Consider the following 23170-nt stretch of genomic DNA (forward strand, 5'->3'; position numbering starts at 1 on the left):
GAGATTGTTAGCCTCAATGAACTGAAACCAATGCTGCGTTCACTGCACAGTTGGAAATGCAAGAAGAGGACCAGAGCAGGCTGATCCCCTACCATAGAAGACAAGTGGACCAACTTCAAAAACTGAGTTAAGCTCATCGGGTTCGTGCAAGGTCCGCATAACGCATGCAGTGTAAGTGATGGCCTGATAGTAGCTGGTACAACCAGAAGGCTAAGTGGTAATTACATATCCTGGACCGAATAACAAATTATTTTACCCATACTACCTGTGCCGTGACACTAAACACACCCTGGTTAGACAGTTGCTTTAAATGTCTGTATTAACCACCTCTGATGGATTTGAGAATTTGAGACAGACAACGTAGTCATTGTACACTTGGTCTCTGTTAGAAACCCTTAAAGTTATGCAAATGCAACACTTAATTCAAGTATACATGATGATCAATATGTTAAACCATGCAAGCATAAACAACCTGAGTAGTTGCAGTTTTCATTTTGGTTTCATTTGATATAAGTTGATATAATGATACTGGATTTAGACAGAAACTTTGGCCCGTGTGCAGCCTCATTTCAGGCTCACTATTGGTATCAGCCTTTCATCATGTCAGATTCTGTCAGGCGTCTGGCAAAAGGTTTTATAAACATACTGCTTTCAGTGTGCTAAAAGATGCTTCCTGTTGTGACTATTTAAAATGGAATCACAGGCTTACAGGGATGCCTTGAGGTCCAGTTGGTCCTGGTAATCCTGCGTCTCCCTTTTCACCCTGTAGTGAGAAAGAGAAAGAAAATCCAAAGTGTATATTCCTCTAAATCTATAATTTCATTTTAGAATAAAAATTGAGAAAAAACATAGACACTCACTCTCTCTCCCTTTGGTCCTGCTGGCCCTGGCACACCAGCTGGTCCTATTAGACCCTTTAAGACAGAAAATGGAAAACAAATACCTCTCAGCAGATACAGACAGAATAGTACTAGAGACATTATCATGGTTAAATCAGTAAATCAACAAGCTGTCTGGTGGACATAAATAGATGTCACAAAAGACAATTTTTTACTAATATGGAGCAAAGGGAAAGGATAAGACTTTAATTTTCTGCCCTGACACATGAAGCATTAACACACCAAGCTTGTTGAACTACTGTCCAAACTGTTAAAAAAGGAGGGAAAATGAATAAAATGTCAACAGCTGCATTTCTCTGTCTGAGTAGCAGTCAGGATTGGAGAAGAAGACCTTGCATCTCAGGCATATCCAGTATGTACAGTGCTGTATGCAGTACAGCTGTGCAAATATACTATACGTGTCAACATGCAGCGGCATCCCTGCATGCTCCTTCTGGATTCGTAGCAAAGCAGCTCTAAAGGCAGCTGCTGGTATAGGATCAGGACACAGGAAACTGTAGAGGCAGGATTGAGGACTGAGGATTTACATTGTTATGGTGTCTGATATTAGACAAGATGGAAACTCACAGCAGCATTAGGCAACGTTCCACTTACTGTCCCCTGGTAGCAGTGGGAGATGACGAGGAGATTTTAGGAAGATTTGAAAGACTATTAGCCTGAAGTAATGTAACACAAACATCTACAAACACAGTGAGGCCATGGTTTGTCATGATTTGTCTGGGCCAATATCAAGATTATGGTTTTTTTCACATAACCGCAATTGCTCCAGTCATTATATTGAGGTAACAAATTACAATGTTGTTGTGCTCAAACTGTATGTTAGAATGTTTGCACTAAATATTTAGAGTTTTGCCCTGTTTTTCTCCTTCTTGTGCCTGCTGGTTTTTAGATATGTTGACATGAATTCAAATAAATAAAATAAATAAATAAAATTAAAGACTGCATCTGACTCATGTGGGAAGGGTGATTGGAAACATGGCAAAGTAGAGATAACTGGAATGAATCAGTGAGTGGTGATGTAAAATGTATATTATCTTGAATTTATCTAGAAAGGAGAGGAAAAGCAGTTCTCTATTAAAACCTTGTTTTAAATCAAGGTCTGGTTCTTTCTGCAGTTGATATATACTGTGTACAGTTGCCATGTTGGCCTTGAAACTAGATTCTTCGTGCCAGCGCATCCTCAGAACCCAACCCTGAACAGCTCTGTCCTAACAGAGCTACTTTAGAAAGGAAAAGAGACAGGACAAGCATGGGAAGCAGGAAAGCAACATGACAAGCAGACTTGGCAGACATCAAGCAAGCTGTAGCAGGGGGGTGGAGGAGGAAGAGGAGGAGAAGGGTGAGGGGACCGTAACAGGACTCGCGCCACTCACCACTGGACCCGGTCTGCCGTCTAACCCATGAGCCCCCTGTATAGCATTGTACACAGTTAGAGCAGAGATGATGGGGGAGAGGAGGGAGGGTGGTGGGGTAGGGGGTTTGGGAAGGGGAGGTGGGGGGTGAGTGAAGCTGTGACTCAAGTGACTTCAAAAAAACATTCAGATGATGACAAATGAAGGGTGATGGAAGTGGTGGAAGTAAAGTGAGTGACAGTAATTGTGAGTAACTTCTTTCGCTGGGCACAGTGGATGATGATGTCAAGTCTATGACCATGTTGTTGCTCATAGTAATACTCTCTTTTTGAATTCATTGTCATGATATAACATCATTTTATATATTGAGGTTTACTGTCCATACTGTAGCAGCTGCAAGGATGGCAATAACGGACAGCCCAATGTAATGCACTCTCCTGAGATACATGCTTAATGACCATTTGTGTATATCACCACATCATTCAGACTAACTTCGCCTTGTTGTTAGTTGCTCCCTGTCTTTGTCTGGTCTTATGCTGTATTCTACTGTCAACAAATCCTACGATAAGACCAAACCCAACAATGTCTTAGTCTGTCTCTCAATACTTCCCTACTCTATCTGTGGCTGTCAGCCCTACGCCCATTGGTACCTGCAGGAGACAGCGGCAGATTAATCCATATTTGGTGCTTTAGTGAGTATTTGTGGCAGCAGAATGGCGTGTGTTGGACTGATTTGCCTCCCCATAGGCAACATACTGTAAGTACCTTGTTAAAGCTGCACTAAGCCCGGGGAGAAGTGCTGCCTTAAGGGCAAACTCTGGGAACAAATAACTCACACAACTAGAAAAATGAAGCAAACAAATATAAACCTGTTGACAACAATTACACAGATGACGGTTGGAAACTGGAAAGGGAAGCATCTCCAGAAGGAAAGGATGAGACAAACATAACATGAGATAACAACGTTATACCGTGGCTCCGTGGGAGGAGTGTGTTGATCAGCACTGGGAGAAGTGTTTAGACCCTGAAAGTTGCAGTATTGCAATATAAAAAAACTCCAGTACAAGTAAAAGACATGAACTGAAACTGTTAGCACAATGTACTTAAAGTATCATTAGTAAAAGTAGGCAACTCATAATTCAGAAAAGTGACCTCTGTAACTGACCTACTATTATAGGCTATAGTATATTACTGAATTATTATTACTGATACATCAAAGTGTAAGCAGCATTTTACTGTTGTAACTGTTCGATTTGGAGTTAGTTTTAACAATCGAATATACTGTAATCTAGTGTAATCTATAACAGTGCATCATTTTATCAGCTCATCATTTAATTTATATGTAAAATGTGCATCTGTGAAAAAAACAGTAACTACAGCTTTTAGAAAAGTACAGTGGAGCAAAAAGTACATTATTTGCCTCTGGTTTATCCAGACGTTTAGAGTTGGCCAAATTGGAAACGCTAATTTAAACTACAAGAACCCTAATTCTTAAGTAAATGCACATACTTACATTCCAATTTATATTGCATTACTTTCAAATTAAACAAGTTATTTAGTTAAGCGCGGCCAGAGAAGGTGGTGTGTCGGGGGGTTAGGTCCACTGAAGCTACAGAACCCACCTACAAAGACTAAGAAAAAGCCATCCTCTGATGATGACAGTTAAATGAGGAGAAAACTACCCAAATACATGAAAAATGGGTTACATGTTGACAAATTGGTGAATGTGTTTCTGTTTTGCTGTAACACTGAATAAAGAATCATGCTACGAATACAGAAACACTGCAAGTCGTTTGTAACATATTTACAACACAACAGAACTTTCCAGGTCACACACTAAAAGATGAATATATTGGTAATTTCTAAAATGCTAACATTAGGTTTATAACATATATCTTTAAAACTGCTAGCTCATTTTTGATGAGTGGTCAAAGTATTCCACAATTTGTAGTGTCCCCTGAAAATGCCCTTTCTTAATTTTCTTCTGTTTTATTTATTTGCAGTATTTTTTCTAAATGTTGGCTGTGTGCTGTCAAAGCGGCGAGAGGGATCTTCTTTCTCATTTTTTGTTAAACTGTATTACACTGAGTTCTCTTGGCCACTGTATATGCCACTGAGTTGTGTTAATACTCTTTACCCCCCTGGTCAGCTGGTTAGAGTATACTTGCTCAGTCTTGCCCATAATGGAAATATTTTGTATTATTGTAACAATACAGTATCACATACAACATGATCAATACTGTCACATAAAAAGATGTATAACTGTGCAATTTATGATGGGACACATATCACTATCAGATGAAAACCTTGTGTGGCTCCTGTGAGTCAACTTAATTCTACAAACTTGGGTCCTTTGGACGTATTTCAACAATAGTATGGTCATAGAAGACACTAGGTTTTTCCCTGACAGTCGTCGTATACTGATACTTTATAATGCCAACATTTCTGTACTGAAGCAGTGATACAATCCCTAAAATAATCAAGACTGAGTAAGAAAACCTAACAACAGGATCAAACAAAAACCTAGCCCAAAGACAGACAGAGAATTCTGAAACTTGTGAACTTACAGGGAGTCCAAGATGGCCTCTGTCTCCCTTGTCACCCTTCTGACCTGTTGCTCCCTTTTCTCCTCTGATGCCTATGCCTGGCTCCCCCTGAGAGAGGGTAAAATAGAATCCCATTGTGATACTTTAATGCATAGAATGGCTATGATGTGGACAACATATAACTGGAGGAAGATTTAATAAAATGAGCTGCTGGATATTATTGTATGGAAGTAATGTCTCACCTTAGGCCCTGAAAGTCCTTGAGATCCCTTGAAGAAACAGAAACAGCTGGTTTACTGACACATCTATACTGTTTCCCAGTTGTTGCCACTGCAAACCACTGGTGAATTTGAGCAATGCCAAGAGATAAAAAATAGAAATACAAGTTTGGCATTTTTATGCCACCCTCTATAGTGGGACTTCTGTTAATGAAGAGCTCCATATCCATTTTATTTATTTTATCGTGTTTTTATTTTATTTAACTCAATTTTATTTCTCTATATGAAACAAGTTAAATGAATATTTAGTCATCAAAATCATTTTAAATACTTCTGTTACATGAAAAGGTATAAATATTAATAATAAATAATACTGAATTTCTGTTTTATAAGCAGATTATATTATATTACACTTGAATGTAGTATGGACATTATCTACAATTACTAAATTATTAAGGCATTTGGAATTTTTTTGAGTTATAAAATAAAGTGGAGCAAATCAGAAATTTTGAATTATTAAAGGCCTATCTAGCATTTTCTATTTGATGCATTTTTCTGGAGAAGAATACATGTAATGCTTCCAAATACTTCCAATGATAAATTATAGAATGAAATATCCTCCTGCATTCTATCTGAATCGTTAACATTTGTCTAAATTTAAATTGAACTCCTAAACGCAGGCCCATGCAATTTGGATGCAGGTAACATTATTCTTAGTGCAGGCATTTTGATGCATCAGTTTCTGTATTAAAGGCCCTGCACACTCATGGTCCACACAATTTAAACTGACTAGAGCTGTTCTCAGAACTGTGTGTGCAGATTGTGCTTGGTTTACAACCCCTTCACTCTCCTATTGCACCTGTTTGGGTGTGACAGTTAAGACTTTTATCACTGTTATTGGTTCACTAAGTTTGGAAAGGTCATGTAATTCTCAGCATACCTCTGCCCAACAACAACCTGAACTGAGAACTAATCAGCCAAATTAACTGAAAACACCTTCTTGAGTTTGTAGGCCTTTAAGCCAGTCTTTAGTTTAGGGGTTATGGCATATTTGACTCACTGCTGGGCCAACCGGTCCTGGAGGTCCTGGGGGCCCTGGAGGACCATAGATCTAAATACAGAAACACACAAATACAAGCAACAGGTTTCAATTCAGAAAATATTGCTCAGACATGTTGTGCTCTAATGCACTAATCAAACCTGTGGGTTAATGACTAACCCTTACCATTTCTGACGTTGCTCCTTCCCCAGGTTCGCCTTTAGGACCCTGTCACAATAGTTTGCAAAGACACAGACAGACAGAAAGTTGACAGTATAGTCAATTGTCAGACAAATTATTAAGTGAACAAAAATTAAGCAACACAACAGTTTTTCACAAATTCTACTGTTCCTCCTTTGTCAGGCCAGACACTGCATCCACAAAGATGCAGCATGAAGGGGCCAGGGGCCTCTGTAGCGCCCTTTTCTCCCGTAGGTCCAGCTAAACCCTACAGAACAAGGAAGGGGAGATCTAATGGCCAAAGGGACAATAATGGCCAAACTTTTCAATTCAGGGACTGACGAGTTAAATGAAAAATGTTTTTTTTTCTTTGGTGTCAGCAATGGGAAAATGAAAAAACACCACTATATTCAGTTTTAATGCAGTTGAAACATTCTATGTTAAGCAAATGCCTTAATTTTTACTCGAATCTCATGATTTGCAAAATGCTCTTTTTGCTGTTTCCAATAGCCCATCCCATATGGCCCTATCAAGTACTTATGTATTGCCTGTTTGGCGTATTTAGTGTTTTACTTTTGTGGGTAGCAAACGCCTACGTGTTAATTAGCTGCTAGTTCTTGGGCTAATTCTGGGGTTGGTTCTTGAGCTTGGGGTGGGCGGTTTTGTGTTACAGATAAAAGGCTCATTCTCATACAACCAGTGCTGACAGTTTTCCCAAATGACTATTGGATTCAGCCTCTGAGACCTTCACTTGGGTGAAGGTCTCGAAGGCCAAAATGCACGGTTTATGGTTTTCCACATTTGGAGAAAAATCCCCCAACAGCATCCAGGCGCCAAACCTTACCCAGCCCCTACCCTTCACAGCAAATAGTAATTTGATAATTGCAGAGCAATTTGACGAGTTCCTTCATCACTGACACACATTCCCACAAAACAAGAAGTAAGAAGGGTCCCTAAAACTTGCTGACAAATTGATAGAGTCTTCAAATGTTAGTTAGGGACTGTGTAATCTAAGTACATGAAGTACATGATCATATGGATGGGCCACTGAAGACATTTCTTAGAATAGAAAATTGAGCATCCAGGTGATTATTCAAGAGCGTTCAGTTTAATTTCCCAAATCATATGCAAAAAGTATATAGAAAGGCATTCACTGATTGATTGTTTTTCATTTTATCATTTAAAATACCGAAACAAAATATAGCCACAAACTGGAATGAACGGGTTTCAGGCTTGACAAAGACAAGCAAAGTCACTTCAGCTAGTTTAATTCTGTTTCAGGAAGGAGTGAGACCAATCACGCAATTGTTTCATCATCACAATGAATGCAGAAAAAAAATTTCTAAATTCAACAATGTGTCCATGTAGTAAATAACATCTTGTCTTGTCTACCATATAGTAAATGCATTGGGGATCTCATCGATTAAAAAAATTCTTCTTCGGTGCTGTTTTTTAATATTTTCCTCCAAAAAGAATAAGCAAAATTAAATACTGGGACTGGAGCTAATGGCAGGCTTATGAAAAGAGAATCAGGAAAATGCAGTGGAAGGTGCTACTATGATGCTAAGCTGTTTTTTGCCCTGTTTAAGCTACAATTGATCCAGGTTGTGTGTTATGTTGGATTTATTGTTATTTCCAAGAGTGTATAACTTAAGTATTAAGCATATTTGATGTTTAATGTAAGCCCCACTTTATGAGACTCGTGCCTCCATTGGGTGCTAGCATCATGAATATGACTTCCTTATGAAGTGTCTGCTATGAGATGGGCTGAGAAATGTGGACTTGAAATATATTAACCAATGAGTAGTAATGAAACGGCATGTCAGTGTGAACTCTGAAATATATGGAGTAATTAAAACCTTGACAGATTTGACCTGAAATACACCTAAATGGTCAGAAAGAATTCAGACCCCCTCACTTTTTATGTGTTATTTTATGCTAAAATCGTTTAAATTCATTTTCCCCTTATCAGTCTACACTTAATACCTCATAATGAAATAGCCAAAATTTTTTGAGAACTTTTTGCAAATTTATTAAAAAGTAAATATTTAAATACATTGACACACTGACGTAAATATTCAGACCCTTTGCTATGGCACTTGGAATTTAGCTCAGGTGCCTCCCATTTCTCTTGATCATGTTTGAGATGTTTCTACACCTTTATTGGAGTCTACCTGTGGTAAATTCATTTGATTGGACATGATTTGGAAAGGCACACACCTTTCTATATAAGGTCACACAGCTGACAATGCATATGAGAGCCACGAGGTCGAAGGAACTGCCTGCAGAGCTCAGAGACTAGATTGTGTCAAGGTACAGATATTGGGAGGGCTGCATGCAAATTCTGCTGCATTGAAGGTTCCCAAAAGCAAAGTGACTTCCATGATTCTTCAATGGAAGAAGTTTGGAAAAACCAAGACCCTTCCTAGAGCGGCCGCCCAGCTAAACTGAGCAATCAGCGGAGAAGGGCCTTGGTAAGAGAGGTGACCAAGGTGGTGGTCCAGAGTGCTCAGGACCTCAGCCTGGGCTGAAGGTTTACCTTCCAACAGAACAGTCACCCTAAGCACATAGACAAGACACCCCTCTACCCCTTTGGGGTTAGAACCCTAATAAAGCAATTGACCAAACTTATAGCACTTATACTTTTTTGGAAATGCTGTGGTCAGGGACACAAAGCTGCCCGTCCTAAGTCAAAAAATGAATAAATATTCAAGCCGGAGAAAAATAAATGTCTCCCTTTACTAGCCGTCAAACATATAAAAAACTAACAGTATTTACTGTAGACTCTTAGTGACACCAGACTACAAATAGCATAGCCCTTAAATGGGGGCACATTTGGGCTACTTGCCACAGTGAATTAAAAGTTAAATTCAGTGTCATTCATGGGGTTTCTTCCAAGCTAGTAAGTCTCTAATTGAATAATAAGAGGATAGATGGAAAAACCTTCCCTCTAGATAATGACAGATGTAGGAGTCTGGCTTTGGTCAGGGAACCCTAGGCTATGATGTGATGTGGTTGCGGTGTGTGGTTAACACAGTCACTCACAGGTAATCCAGATGGACCCATGTCTCCCTTGGGTCCGGGGAAGCCCATGACACCACCCTCTCCTCTGGGACCTTCAGGACCAGCTGGCCCTGCAGGACCAGGCTCTCCAGGCTTCCCTCTGGGTCCCTGAAAAGACAAGAGGTTAATGCTTACCTCATTTAATTTAAACTGAATATCAGAACGCTATGTTTTGACAGACATATTTTTACATAAAATCTAAAATGAGGAGCTTTAATCATCACTCACACACATCCGTCATCACAATTACTAGATTTCTATCACAGTATACATTCATGTAGCAATTCAACTGCCTGGCTAACAATATGGAGTACCGATAACAAAGTATTACCTTCTCACCATCCAGTCCTGGTGGACCTGGTAGACCAACTTCACCCTGAGGACACACCAAGGCTGAATTACCAACTAGGCACAGCAGGCAACTGTCCCATGGCAGAACCGAAGGGGCCCCTGATACACTGTATGTCAGCTGGTTGCTACTAATTTGACTAACTGCAAATGTTTTAGCTGTGTTGGTGGCAGCATGTTGGTTCAGGTATTGGTGAGACATGAAATACCTTTCAGGAAGTCCAGTTTGAGAAACAAATCCATGAATTTAAAGGCTTCTCAGATGCCAAATACTCTGCACAGTGGTTTATAATACTCACAGACAGGAGTTTACAACTCTGGAAAGTTATTATTTTATCTTTTGTTGCAGTCACTGCATGGTGCATGGTAAGAAATATGGTGTTTAATTACATAAGTAATCCACCAGGAATGTGCGCTTGCATGTATTTAACTGGCCAACGGAGCACTTTGCCAGATTTTGCCAGGTTCAACTTTAACCTTCCGACGACCCTTAGTTCACTGTGTTGGCACCCCTGCTGCACTGCCAGAGTGACTTCATTCAAATGAATGAGAAAGCTGCATTTCTTCATGTAGAGCTAGAGTTGGTCTGAATGTGTAATTTGTACCACTAAAGTACAAAATGAACAAATTATTACATAATTAGTTCATTCTTACATAATCCATGTCTTGTATTTTCATTCATTCAAAATAACATGAAAAGCCCGAGACATATAAAACAAACTATATATTTATTTTCTGAATGTTTGAATTATGGGTCATCTTTGAGATCCTTTGTGTAATGACAAAGTGTGAGAACATCACATGTCAATTGTCATTTTAAAATGTCTCTTACCTTTGCACCTGGGAGGCCAGGGGGGCCTGGAGGTCCAGGTAATCCAGGGGGACCCTATAGGGGGAAGAGATCATGTAATTGAATAGAATTTTGAGTACTGTGTTTGCAAGTGGTGTGATAAAGCCTAGAAAGTACTTACCATCAGAGGTATATTGCGAATATCCTGTTGAGGAATATGAAATGTTAAAAATACTGTTGTTAATTGCTGTTAGTTCTTCTACATCTGAGAAAAGTGCAACTAAATAAGAGTGACTTACATTTTCATTATTGTGGATTTCAGCCTTTCCTGGCTCCCCAGTTGGGCCTGGAGGACCCTATAAGGTGAAAATGAAAATTTATAAATTTCATGATGAACATAATGAAATTGGAAATTTTGTCTACTATATGTCAACATGTTGTCTGGAGTCTGCCAGCCATGACTTACTCTTGGTCCAGCTGGACCTTCAGGACCTGCTTCCCCCTAGAGGTTAAATGGAGGTATAACACTTAGATTCTCCATAAACATTCTCAACCCATGTTTGTATTTGGAAAGTAGTCTTCATGTCGAAATGTTGTGTCTAAGTCCCTTCATAATACTTCATGATCTTACCTCCTCTCCCCGGTCACCCTTTTCACCCTGTAAGAAGGATGTCATAGAGGGACTTCGATGAACACTAGCTTTTGTTAAAGTGTTACTTAGTAATCTACGATGCAGGCATTGGTGTATGTGCAGGCATCTGGCCTATAACCAAACTATTTGCCTTTACCTTGTGTCCCATTAGGCCTGGCAATCCAGGTGAACCTGGTTCTCCTTTAATTCCTTGGGCTGCAATGCTCGGCTCTCCCTTCTCACCCTGACATACATACAGTACAAAGTCTTAAATATTAACCAGACAAGAACAATAACCAACAGGGTTTGTAAATATAGATGTTTGGTGTCCAGTATAACACTGTTAATCACGTACTGGATACTGATTTCAAAAGTGTCAGTATTCCTTATATCAAAATTTTCCAATTTCTGTGTCAAAAACCCTTATGGGACACTAAAAGTAGGATCCCCTGATAAAGCTTCTTAACTGACAACAGTTACTGAATAATCCAATGAATGGATCTCATATGCAAAGAAAACATTTCATTACATCTTTGACACTGTAGATTTGAACAGCTTTTCAACACAAGGCCGCTACATATATCTATGTAATATCTACAAAAATTCAGTAACACTCATAAATTATTACGAGGGTTAATAAATTTTTGGAACTCTAATACACATATTGTTAGGCAATTCACACAATAGATTAAAGCAACAATGATTCACATGCGATGTACACTGCATGTGTAAACAAGAAATCTACATAAAAATCAGACAAGATAAAGCATAAAGCGTAACAGTTCATTTTGGCCACGGAAATAGCAGTTAGAAATTTAGACTCATTGTCCACTTTCTAGCTTTTTCCAAAACTTTCATCTCCAACTCAGGGTCTTCATCAGCTTATAAAGTTTGCTTAGTTGACATGAAGATAGCTTAATTGTCATCATGTGACATACATATGGTTTTGATTACGTGGTTGTATATAATACTAATATAGACGGAAATTGGTAACTTATGTCTCTGATCAAAGATTGTGTCAGATGTGAACCTCCTCCTTGATTCTTTTCCTGCTGCCCACTGACTCCTGGTCGATGACCTTTGACCTCTTCCCAGTGGAGGCTGTGAGCAGTTTTGTTCTGGTGTTCAAAGACAGTGGGTGTTGCCTGTTTTCACTGTTCATATAGTTTCTTGTCAGCATGGTCCTTGCATTTTCACTGCAGTAGTATTTTCCAATGCTTGACAGCTGACATCATGATGATGTCATACACTAGCATTATACACCACTCCGGTCTTTCTCTCAGATGGGGTCCTGTCTTTAGGGTGGACCAGCAGAGCTCTTGAGATATTGAATGGTTTGTGGTAAATGCTGACTCCTTGTGACTTGAAGACTGTGGCTGGCTGTTCTGACAGTCCAGCCACATAAGGGAGACCCACTGGGATGCTTCCTATGGTCCCTGTTGAGTTAGCAGTTTCTGTCCTGGTCTTAACTCAGGTGGGATTATCATTTCTTGTACGCATTGGCCTGAAGTGCCCCCTGACCTGCTGTACGTCCCATTAACTACCTTTCTCCTCACTAATAAGAAGCTTTGATTTGTGAATGAATGACTCCTTAATGTGGACAAGGGATGATACATTGTCATCTCAATGAAAACTGAGCAAACTGAATCCGTTGATGAATGCTGTGAGATGTAGTTTACTTCAGAGAAAAGCAAGTTAATGAGTTCATAAGTGGACTTGATTTAAGATTATGTTATTAAACAGCATTACTGTACATTCTGACAGATCACAGCACATCCAGGAATGGTTTCCAATAATCCATTCCTCTTTGATCCAAAATGAATGAAGTCATGTTTGAGTGTTGTTAGAAGTGAAGGAGAAATTACATGATAAAGTGTGTACAGTACAACAACGATAAAGTTAGCCAGCCCAATGCTGAACTGGTCATTAAGGATGGCTAATTATACTATCTGTTACAAAGACCAATGCACTCCAACAAACACCAAGTGAAACACAGCTAACAGCAGACAAAGGTTAAACAAAACACACTGAGACTTAATTGGAGCTTTGACAGTCACAAACACAAAACAGTGATGTGATGGATATCTGATTTTACACATGTCCTGTTAGTAGAAGAATAAGGATGACTGACAGAGGCCCAGCCAGACAGTGGATGCTCATTCCATTCCAGGCCTACCCTGTAGCCCCTCTTGCCAGGGATGCCAGGGGTGCCAGGGATGCCAGCCTGGCCCTTTTCAGTGGAAGAAAGACAGTTACGGCCCTCTGATCTGATTGGATATATAGTAACTGCCACACACACTGCTCAGAAATAACTTTACCTTTAACCCAGGAGTGCCGGGGAAACCTGGTTCTCCCTACAATGGCCAAGAAACCATAAATGTCAAAGATGGCAGATAAGGAAAAACAGGAAAATTATTAATTTTCCTGCCTTTTTCAAAGGCTTTTTTTTTCCAAGACGTAAAAAAATACATGAAGACACATCTCGAAAATAAACAGAACATGATGCAAAATAACCACAACAAGACTGTATACAACTGCAAAGAGATGCAAAACGACCAGAAAGAGACACAAAGGAACTACAAAGAGACACAAAATGACTAGTGAGAGACACAAAATCACTACAAAGACACACATTATGACTACACTCAACATCTCTGCATTGTTTTTGTGTCTCTGAGAGTTTGCAAGTACTGGTTCACGTGCAAAGTGCAACTGCAATCGTAAAACTGCAAAATGACTACAGAACATAGCTCTGTTAATCTGGGTGTCTTTTTCTTATGTTGGAGGAGTGGGGGGCCCATTGTCAAATAATCTATCCATGTAAAAGTGTCAACTAAAATGAAAAACTGTGACCGATTAGCATCTGTCAAGTGGCAACCAAAGCATGATGATCCCTCTGAAATCGGTTGTTAAAAATAGAAAGGAAAACACTGTCATGTAGGTCATCTGTTTTCTTGCTCCCCTTTTCAGATTAATGAGTAGATGGTTTAAAGTTGACGTACAGTCACAGCTGTGACCACACAAGTACAGAGATAGCTGGTTGGTAGAGGGAGTTCCTAAATTCCTGGTTACCCCAGTGGATAGGTGTCAACTGTGTGTCTGATGCTTTAATAGAAAATTTCATAGTTGTGGAGAGAGAATTACAAGTTAAGATTGCAAATGTTATCTAAGATGTGAAAAGCTCTGTATAGCAAAATGCAAAAGGGATAGAGATGATAAAGGTATTATATCAACAAGCTCCATCAAATTAGCACATAAAGACTTGTAAGAAAGACAAAATTGTGAATATTTTATGTGCTTCAATTAAGTTCCATTGACTAACCTTCTTTTTTGTCTAATTGGCATTTCTAGTTTAAGTGACAGAAAGTTCAAATCTTTTGTTGACTTGGTACATACCCCATTTGTATCAAACATTTTAACTAAGTACATTATGCAAGTGTTATGTGCCTTTTGGGCCACTAGATAGCAGGGCAACACTGTTCAAGGTTATGATGCTTTAATCACTGGCGTGTAGTGTGGTAATACATAGAAGCCAAGATGCCAGGGAGAAGGTGAGAGCCTTTATCTGTATCAAGGCTGTGGCTGTTTTTTGGGAGCAGAATGCACAAGGCTCAACCCGATTATCAGGTTCTTGTTGGCTGTAGAATCTTTGATCAGCAGGCTATAGTTGTCAAAGGGCATACGAGTTACTATTAATTGTACTACTGCAACTGCCGCAGCTACTAGCACAGGTACTATTGCTACTACTAATGCCAAGATGGCCATACTGCTACAAGCTGGCACATGCTTCTCGGGGCCACACAGAAGCTAATGTGTACGTGTGTCATTCAGAGATTTTCGTGTGAATGAACTTTTCACATTTATGTGTCAGTTGGAAGGTGGAGATGGAAAGGACCACATATGGACAGAGTGTCCGCTAGCGTACGTGAGTTTGTGGTCAGATGAAAGCACTGCTGGACATCCATTGTTCCTGCTATCGTCAGGAGTGGTGATGGCTGTAAACACACAACCCTCCTGTGTGTTTAGAGCCATCGCTCTTAGATACACTCCCCAACAACCAAATGCCCCAAACAGGAAAGAGCATCTCCCTTTGATCTATAACTTCGCCAACCAGCTTGTAGCATCCCTCTGGTAGCCTCAATAGTTTGCCATTCATCCATCATGTTCCCATTTCAACATCTCTCTCTTTCTGTGACATACAGTGGTTGTGAGCCCCCATGTGTCTGTCACACTGCTAATTTCTTTACCAAAGCCTATAGCCATCTTATTTCCACTTCAGAGGAAAATTAAAAGGAGTGTCAGTTTTAAAACAGTCCCCATCACACTTAAGGGAACTGTAATCATCGTCTAACGATCCTGCAGGATCCCTTGTTTTCATTCTGTTTGTGCTGTGTACACTTAACAGTGAAATATTATAAACAGACAAAAATAGTTTGTGACTGAATCCAGGAAGCCTTATGGTGCTCTTGATGTTGAATAACTGATCACAGTGAAGAAAAGAAAATATTATTCGGGCACTCCTTGGCAGAGCAAGAACAGGAGTTGTATTTAAAACCGTCATTAAGGCTCTCCACCAGGGTGGAGAAGGTTAAAATGGGATGTTTACACCTGGTACTCTTTATAGACAACACAACAGAAATAACAACATTGCGAAACATAATGACATTACCAACATGGTAACATCAAAACATTAATATCATAAAACAGAAAGAATTCATGACAACATTGCGAATCTTATCACTACATAGTCACATCAGTTGAGATGACTACTAAAGTTGGTTACAGAAAGGCATTATGATCTAGTTTGTCATTCAAAGTTGGATATACTGGGTCATCAAATTTCAGAATCCAATAGGTTTCCCTTTGCAGCAGTTTTTGTAGGCTGTCACCCCTCTGATGGATTGTTCAGTAACTTCTCCTCCTTCCATCCTCAAGAGACTGCCATTGTATACATGCTGTTCAGCAAAATGTCATGCCATAGGATGATGTAGATTTTCTGATGGCATATTGATTCCATTCTGTCTGTCTTTGAGCGGTGTCTCTCAGTACATCCAATGTTGAAATATTTATAGGGACAAGTAAGGTGATACACTACACACGTGGCTTTGCAGTTAATGAAACGTTTGTCTTTGTATGTTTTACCTGTCGTTACATCTGAGAAATTTTTCATTTGCAGTACTTTTGGGCAGTTATTGTATATGGAGCTCACACATTTATATGTGTCCACAGGTCTTTTGAACCCTTCCTTTCACCTTTAGGTGGAAAATAACCCTGAACTAGCTTGTCTCTGATGGTAAAGGCTTGCTTATAGAATATTTTCTGAGGGTCCAAAAAAAAAAAAAACTTCCCAAGCCTGGGATCACAAGACTTAAGAACATCCCGATTAGATGTTATGATATTAGACATTTATTGAGCTTGTTTACCATACTGCATCACCACGTGTGTACCAGATCTCCTCTTTGTATGTTTTTGTAGTTCTCTGGAGCAGTTGACTGCCCTCTGTGGAGTTAGTGTTGTTTAGAGCTATAGAGACAATGTCTTGCCTATATGATCTATCCAAAAAACATGTCATATGTTGAGATTGTCTATCAAAGTCCATTTCCAAATCAAAAATTCTTCTGACAGGCTGGAACCTTTTAAGTGAGAAGGATGTAAAGAATCATAATGTAATAAAGAATTTCGGTCAGTAGGCTTACAATATCAAGTGGTGCACAGACTGTTATCATGTCCTCTATAAATTGTTCTTTGAAACATTCCATAGACAATACTGCAATGGGAAACATACTGGAATTTTAAATTTGATGCCCTAATATGTCCAGATTTGAATTAGGATCTAAATTTTAAGCCCTGTCTTTAAGCAACTTTCATAATCATCTCTACTTATGTGACTATATTATTTTGAATGATTTGAAGACCAGCGAAACCAGTTGACCTTATAACCAATATGCCCAACTAAATAACAGCTTTTACATCTTCTACATTTCCTCTCCTTGCTTTGCCGAAGAGTGCCTGAAAAATGTTTTCCTTTCTTCACGGTGAAATATGCTTGGCAACAGATGGACAGAATTGGATTTAGAAAAATGTATCAGTGTGCTGGTGCAAAGCCCTTATAAAATTAAGACCACTTAACAGTTCTAAGCTGTTGTCAGTTAGTATTACTGACACCAAATATTATAGAAATTAGATATTTCACTAAAAACACTGATTATGAAATATGTTATATGTTATAAAATACGTTTCAATGAACGGTTTCAATTTCTATCAACTGAGAACTGCAACTTATTAATCCGTACCAACAGTTTCTAATGAATGTTAAGTACACATGATGAAAGTTACTGTAAGTGTCAGGCATGAATTCCTGTTCAAACATGCCACAATAGGAAGCAAAAATGTGAAGCTGTGTGATTATAATATGTTCAGCCAGAAAGCTACTAGATAAGACTGTAGATTTCACAGAGAGTTAGGAGGTTCATAGCCAGTCCTGTCAGTCTGCATGTCACCGATCTGTCGTCATTCCTACAACCTCCCTCTGTGTCATGTCCCGCAGTTGCCTTTAGTGTTCTGGCCTTACTCCTTCTCCTAACTTCCACATTCACCTGTACACTTGCTCCGAATCTCCTAATCAGCACCTCCTGCCAACATTTTCTGCCAGAACGTCAGTGTTGCTTTATTACAATTCTATTCACTCCTGCATGTATCTGTACCTGTACTTGCCTGCCTGTATCCTTTTACTGACCCTTACCATTCTTCTGTAAACCTGCCCATGCTATTTGTGTTTAGACCTGTTGCCAGTTTGTGACCTCCCTTTGTCTGCCTGACCATTCAATAAAGTGCCTTTGTTCTTCCTGCTTGGCCTTGGTGTCTGCAGTGTCTTTCTCTTGGCTGTACATGAATTGTGACATTGGATTGCTGCTTGCTCCTTCCTCCCCAATCCTCTATTCACAGATGGTCTTTATAGGTCCTAGGGGTAATTTGTTTGCATTACTGTATATACTGTGTTTTTCATTCTGAATTCTTAATTTTACCCTCACATTCAAAAAGGTACATCCTGTTGGGACCATGAATGTGCCAAGCATAACATGGAATTCTACTGGTTAGATTACGATCTTTCTTGTGTGTAAAGTTTATATTTTGGCCAGAGAGTGCTACAAGAGGAAAGCAATTCATCCCAAAGGGAAATGCTTCAAGGAATCATCCTCAGAGGACTGTGAATATTTGGACAAAATATTGGTATTTCATATGTTTCTCTAGACCATAGTGTAAGACCGATACATCTAACCAAATGGGTCTGAGTAGTTCAGAAGATTCAGATTTCTTAAACAAAGAAGAAAAGTAGTAGAGTATTTAATCAAAGTGAAAAATGTGACAAGCTTCTGAGTTGGTTGTTGTGTCTGCCTACTTCATGGCTGGACATGGGCCTGTTGTCTCCTGAGAGCTTTGAAACTGAAGTGCTTGAGTCTAGAAAAGTCCTCATTTATGGTCTGCACTCAAAAGGCACCAGCAGCCAGCTCTCTGAGATTATATATAGAACAGATTTCTCCTGGATTGATGGAAACCTCAACTCCTTAAGCAACCATACCCTAACATTGAAGGAGCAGCCTGCAAAAGCACTTTCTCTTTATTATTACACAATAAAGGCCTTTTCCAGATCGCTATTTCCTGTGGATACCAACAAGTATGCACTTTCCTTGAAGTTTTTTCTGCTTTTGACTTTTCTTCCTCTTTCCCCCATGTGTGAGGCTTAATGGAGAAAACACACGTACATATGGCTGCAACTGCTACTGCCATGCTACCATGTCCAAGAAGCTGATGTAGGTCAAGGTCACTTGGGCCTCCTGAAGTGCTGGAGGCCACCAGAGAATGAATACAGAAATTAGAGAGATAAGTTACTAATTGATTTGACTAATTAAGTGCAGAACCAAATAGGCCCCATAGACCATGGACACACACAAAAAAAGGCTTAGTGTTCATTCTTACTGAATTATGCTCACACAGCTCAACTAAACACTAAATAACAATATTGATTGCATTACCATTACAGTATAACTTTGTGTGCTCACAAATGGATTTAAATTCATGAGGGTTTTCAGGTTGTTTGTGTTCAAAAACAGACATCAGCTTTCAGTTCAAACTTTTGAAGTGCCTTTCCGCTAAGAGACAAATTTAAACCAAGTTTCACTCATCCAGACTCGAGCGGCGACATCTGTGATCTCACCATGCATAAATAAACCATGACATGCCACACACACAACTCCATGCTTGCCTGTCACTCTACCTTCTCTCCCCTCCCTCCTGGGAATCCCCACTTTCCTTCGTCTCCCTATAGAGCGTATGAAAAAAGCAGCTCAGAAAAGCAGCGGGGCAGTAAAAACAGACATGCTCTTTCAACCAGGGGAAAATCAAAGACGAGCACAGCCTCAGGGGAGAAAAAAGTGCTCCTTCTTGACATGGCAGTGACAGGAGGAGATCTAAATCTTTAGAGCTGACATCAAGAACCTTCTATCATGTTGGTCCCTGGTCCAAAGCAGCAAATAGTTGCCTTGAAAAAAAATTAACAGTAGCCAGTGGTGGACTGATTTCTCATCCAGTTAAAACAAGTAAGCTGAACAATATTAACCCCCTTTGATTAAAATGGAAACCTAAAGTTTAGTGTAGACACAGATCCAGACTCAGTTAGGGCTGGTGGGGTTAGGGCTACACCTAGGACTACCCTCGGTGTGAGCAAAAGAATTGACAGACAAGGTAACACAGATACAAGCAATACAAGGTCCCTTACTCTCTTATTCTCTTATTACACCGCTGAGTCGAAAACAGAGGCTATAGCTAAAAGAAAACCAGGGCTGTAACTATTACTGATGACATATGTTGTTGGTATTTTGGATGAAAATGTGGAGGTTTTAGTGATGTTTCCTTTCTATGACTAATAGTTATACATTTTGACTTTTTAAAGGCCCTTCCAGTTTGAGAAAACTATTATAAATCAAGGCCAGTATTTTCTGTAACTTTAGACCATATGACACAGTCCTCAAGAGTTCAGACTGTCTGTTATGGTCAAAAGCTCTGGAAACTGCTATTAAGTAAAACTTGAAATGGAAATTCTTCCGTGAAACTACTATTTCTATCAACATTCTTTAAATTTGACTTTTTTGGAGGGAGCAACTTTTTGTTACAAAGTTACAAAGTTTTGTCACAATACTCACAAAGATTGGCAAAGACCATGTATCTTCAAATTACTGTGGGTGATTTTGAAGCATTTAGATAAACTACAGGATTAAGTGTTCTTTTATGTGTTGAGAAAACTATTCTACTTCTTAAGTGAAATATACTATTTAAATCAGATTAGATTGGATAATCTGGAAAAATGCACTGTCACAAAACTCAGAACTGGCCTTGGATACATGGTTCTGTGTATCTATATATGTATATGTATACGATAGACTGATGTGATCAAAACTGTGCTGGGGTCAGGGTAGAGGGTTTAGTGAACGGTCTTGGACTCAGAACCTCAGCATCTCTGAAGTCTTGGCAGAACATAGAACATGGGCTACAACCTTTATTAGCAGTTGTTCCTAATATTTTGTGACAAAAAAGAAAATTGAAAAAGCAAAAAACGTTACCTTAATTCCTTGGTCACCTTTAACTCCCTGTGAAGCAAAGCAGAGACAAATGCTGTTATTATAAAAACTGAGAACAACACATCAGTCCACTAGATGGAGCACAATATCCTCTATAATCATTATAAGTACTGTGTCGCAGGTAGGGCTGGATAAAAACATTTGATTTTCTGATTAATCGCAATTTTTATTTGAATGATCCAATATGGATTCTTAAAATCCCAAGATTGATCTTTGCATTTGCGCTTTTTCTCATGCACATCTGCCCTGAAGACAGTGGTCACTTTTTGTAAGTGGTTCAGTTAAGGCTGCATGATGTGTAAAAATGTCTACTTTGTGGAAATCAAGTTATTACAACCTGCACAAAAAGGTTATTTTAAGTTAAGGGTAACATAGAGGTTAGCTGCCGTTTGTTGATAGTTACAGTCTTTGAAGACCTGTTGCAGTTTATAGGGCCGTCGTGACTCAGGAAGGTTAGCTGACTCCGGCTATCTTGTAGCCAATCTACACATCTACGCGAGGGACAGACTGAAAAAAGACTCTTGGCTTGTGTTTGTTGAAGCGATATGTTTGGCTACGAGATGTGAGGCTGTGGAAGTCAAGTGAACAGTGTGTGGATTCTACTTGATTCAGTCAGTTATGCAGAATGATGGCGTCTAGTAAGTGGTTGCAGGTTTTTTATTATTCTTACTCAACTTTCTTGCACATGTAGAAAAATAAAGATGTATCATGTTTTAGTCATTTTGCTTTTGCCAAGGGAAAATAAATCCTTGGTCCACAGTTTTATCACTTGGAGATATACTTACACTTTAGTCTATTATATGTACTTCACAGAATTTCGTATTCAAGGAAACAACAGTGTTGCTCACTCGTTGAATGTAGAATATATTTAAGTTTCCAAGATAATTTACGAGAAACACGTACAACATTGGTATTTATCTGATGTCATTAAGAATCAAATTGAATCTAAATAAACTGAATTGAACTGAACTGGTTAGAGACTTTGTGAATCGACATCGAATCAATTTTGGGAAATCAGTGCTGATATCCAGCCGTAGTCCAAAGTCTCATAGAGAGGATGTGAAAACCGAAGGAGTAGTATGCTTCTATCTAAGAAGTTATCTAATCCCTGTTGTAGAACCTCTGGAAAAAAGTCTGATAACAGTGTATATGAAGGCCTCTTCTCTGGACGCTTAGTGACCTCCAAGTCAGTAGCGTCATGTACTCATAAAGCTCAGGGCAGAAAACAGAAATGGGACTCTGGGCTGATTTCAAACAAAGCCTGATGGAAGAAGAGTTGAAGTTTACAAGGCAATAATCTACACAGAAGCTTACAGCAATAAGGTACTTCTAGCAGTCCGTGCCTCAGAAAAGCTGCAGTATAAACATCCGAGGGACACTGTGTTTTCACTGTGACCTTTACAGTTCATTCAGTCTGAGTTTTTATTTCTGGCTTCAGGCAAAATGACTTTCACAGAGTGTCATGTTATTGATATATACTGTGGTTTTATTGTAACAGCAGCAGCCAAACTGTTTGACGATAACCACATGACTGAAATGTTTTAGCTTTGTGGAATTTAGTGGAAGCGTAAGAGTAAAGTTATGAAAATATTAATTATTGAATATAAGAATTTATGTATCACATTTTTACATATAATGAATTACTTGGTCTTTAACTCAACACAGTTTGCAATGAGTTTTAAAAATATCAACAAGTGTAAAAGAGGCTATGAATCTTTAGCTCCGCTAGACATTTTATGAAATATGAACAGTGAATTAAATAACTGTACAGTGCAAAAGATGCCACTCTTATGATGACAAAAAAAACCACAGAGGATCATCATCGCACTGTACATTATTTCATGGTTTGGTCACACTCAGTGTGTGGTAATATTTTGACTTTTTCCGCTATGTGACAATCTGGAATAACATACAAAGTAATGATGCCACAAATGAGACTACATTTCTAATTATCTCTATGGAGCTTTTTAGCCTCTTTTACTTCAGGAGCAGAAAGGTCAATACTGTAGGTCAGCTGGCCAGAAACACAACTCCAGATGAACGCTAATGTTGTTCAATGTTTGCTCGATGTCTGCTAAGGTGTGTGATAATATTTCAGATCATTTTTGCCCTAAACCCTCTTCATTCCAACCCTGTTCCTTCCTTTCTTCTATAATTTCCCTCCTACTCAAGTGAAATGTGAGCATGGTAAAATAATTCCTTCAACGTGAGTGAGACACTTTCCAACCATGACATCCTGTCGCTGGCCTGCCACTGATACTCTCTTTTCATTCTTTTTTTTAATATCCTAAGTTAATCTTGACTAGTCCCCCCCCAATAATTGTGGCAGCTTTCCTTTTGTCATCTGTAAAGCCCCAAAACTCTGGTCTCTAGTAGTGCCATAGAATGCCTTGGATTAGTGTAGAACCGTTGCTGTGTACATTTGCATGTGTGTGTTGTCTAGAGGAAGTCTGTTAAGCCATGGAAAAG

The 23170-nt window shown here is 39.1% G+C and overlaps 1 protein-coding gene across 12 annotated transcripts in view; it reads right to left on the minus strand.

Annotated features, from left to right (window-relative positions):
• The window catches only part of col13a1 (collagen, type XIII, alpha 1), a 151447-nt gene that overhangs the window by 24452 nt on the left and 103825 nt on the right, over window positions 1-23170 (minus strand). For 9 of the 12 annotated variants that reach the window (XM_040138564.1, XM_040138563.1, XM_040138556.1 and 6 more), the window contains 18 exons: window positions 20684-20710; window positions 19342-19386; window positions 13385-13420; window positions 13243-13296; window positions 11224-11310; window positions 11067-11093; window positions 10902-10937; window positions 10735-10791; window positions 10617-10640; window positions 10478-10531; window positions 9629-9673; window positions 9280-9405; window positions 6241-6282; window positions 6076-6126; window positions 5040-5066; window positions 4819-4905; window positions 861-914; window positions 710-763 (listed from right to left, as the gene is read on the minus strand). In XM_040138564.1, the coding sequence (XP_039994498.1) occupies window positions 710-763; window positions 861-914; window positions 4819-4905; window positions 5040-5066; window positions 6076-6126; window positions 6241-6282; window positions 9280-9405; window positions 9629-9673; window positions 10478-10531; window positions 10617-10640; window positions 10735-10791; window positions 10902-10937; window positions 11067-11093; window positions 11224-11310; window positions 13243-13296; window positions 13385-13420; window positions 19342-19386; window positions 20684-20710 (933 nt within the window). The remainder of the gene's footprint in view (window positions 1-709; window positions 764-860; window positions 915-4818; window positions 4906-5039; window positions 5067-6075; window positions 6127-6240; window positions 6283-9279; window positions 9406-9628; window positions 9674-10477; window positions 10532-10616; window positions 10641-10734; window positions 10792-10901; window positions 10938-11066; window positions 11094-11223; window positions 11311-13242; window positions 13297-13384; window positions 13421-19341; window positions 19387-20683; window positions 20711-23170) is intronic. The other 3 variants (XM_040138566.1, XM_040138565.1, XM_040138561.1) reach the window with 2 other exon arrangements.

Source organism: Xiphias gladius, chromosome 11, assembly GCF_016859285.1.
Source record: "Xiphias gladius isolate SHS-SW01 ecotype Sanya breed wild chromosome 11, ASM1685928v1, whole genome shotgun sequence".
Lineage (NCBI taxonomy): Eukaryota > Metazoa > Chordata > Actinopteri > Istiophoriformes > Xiphiidae > Xiphias > Xiphias gladius.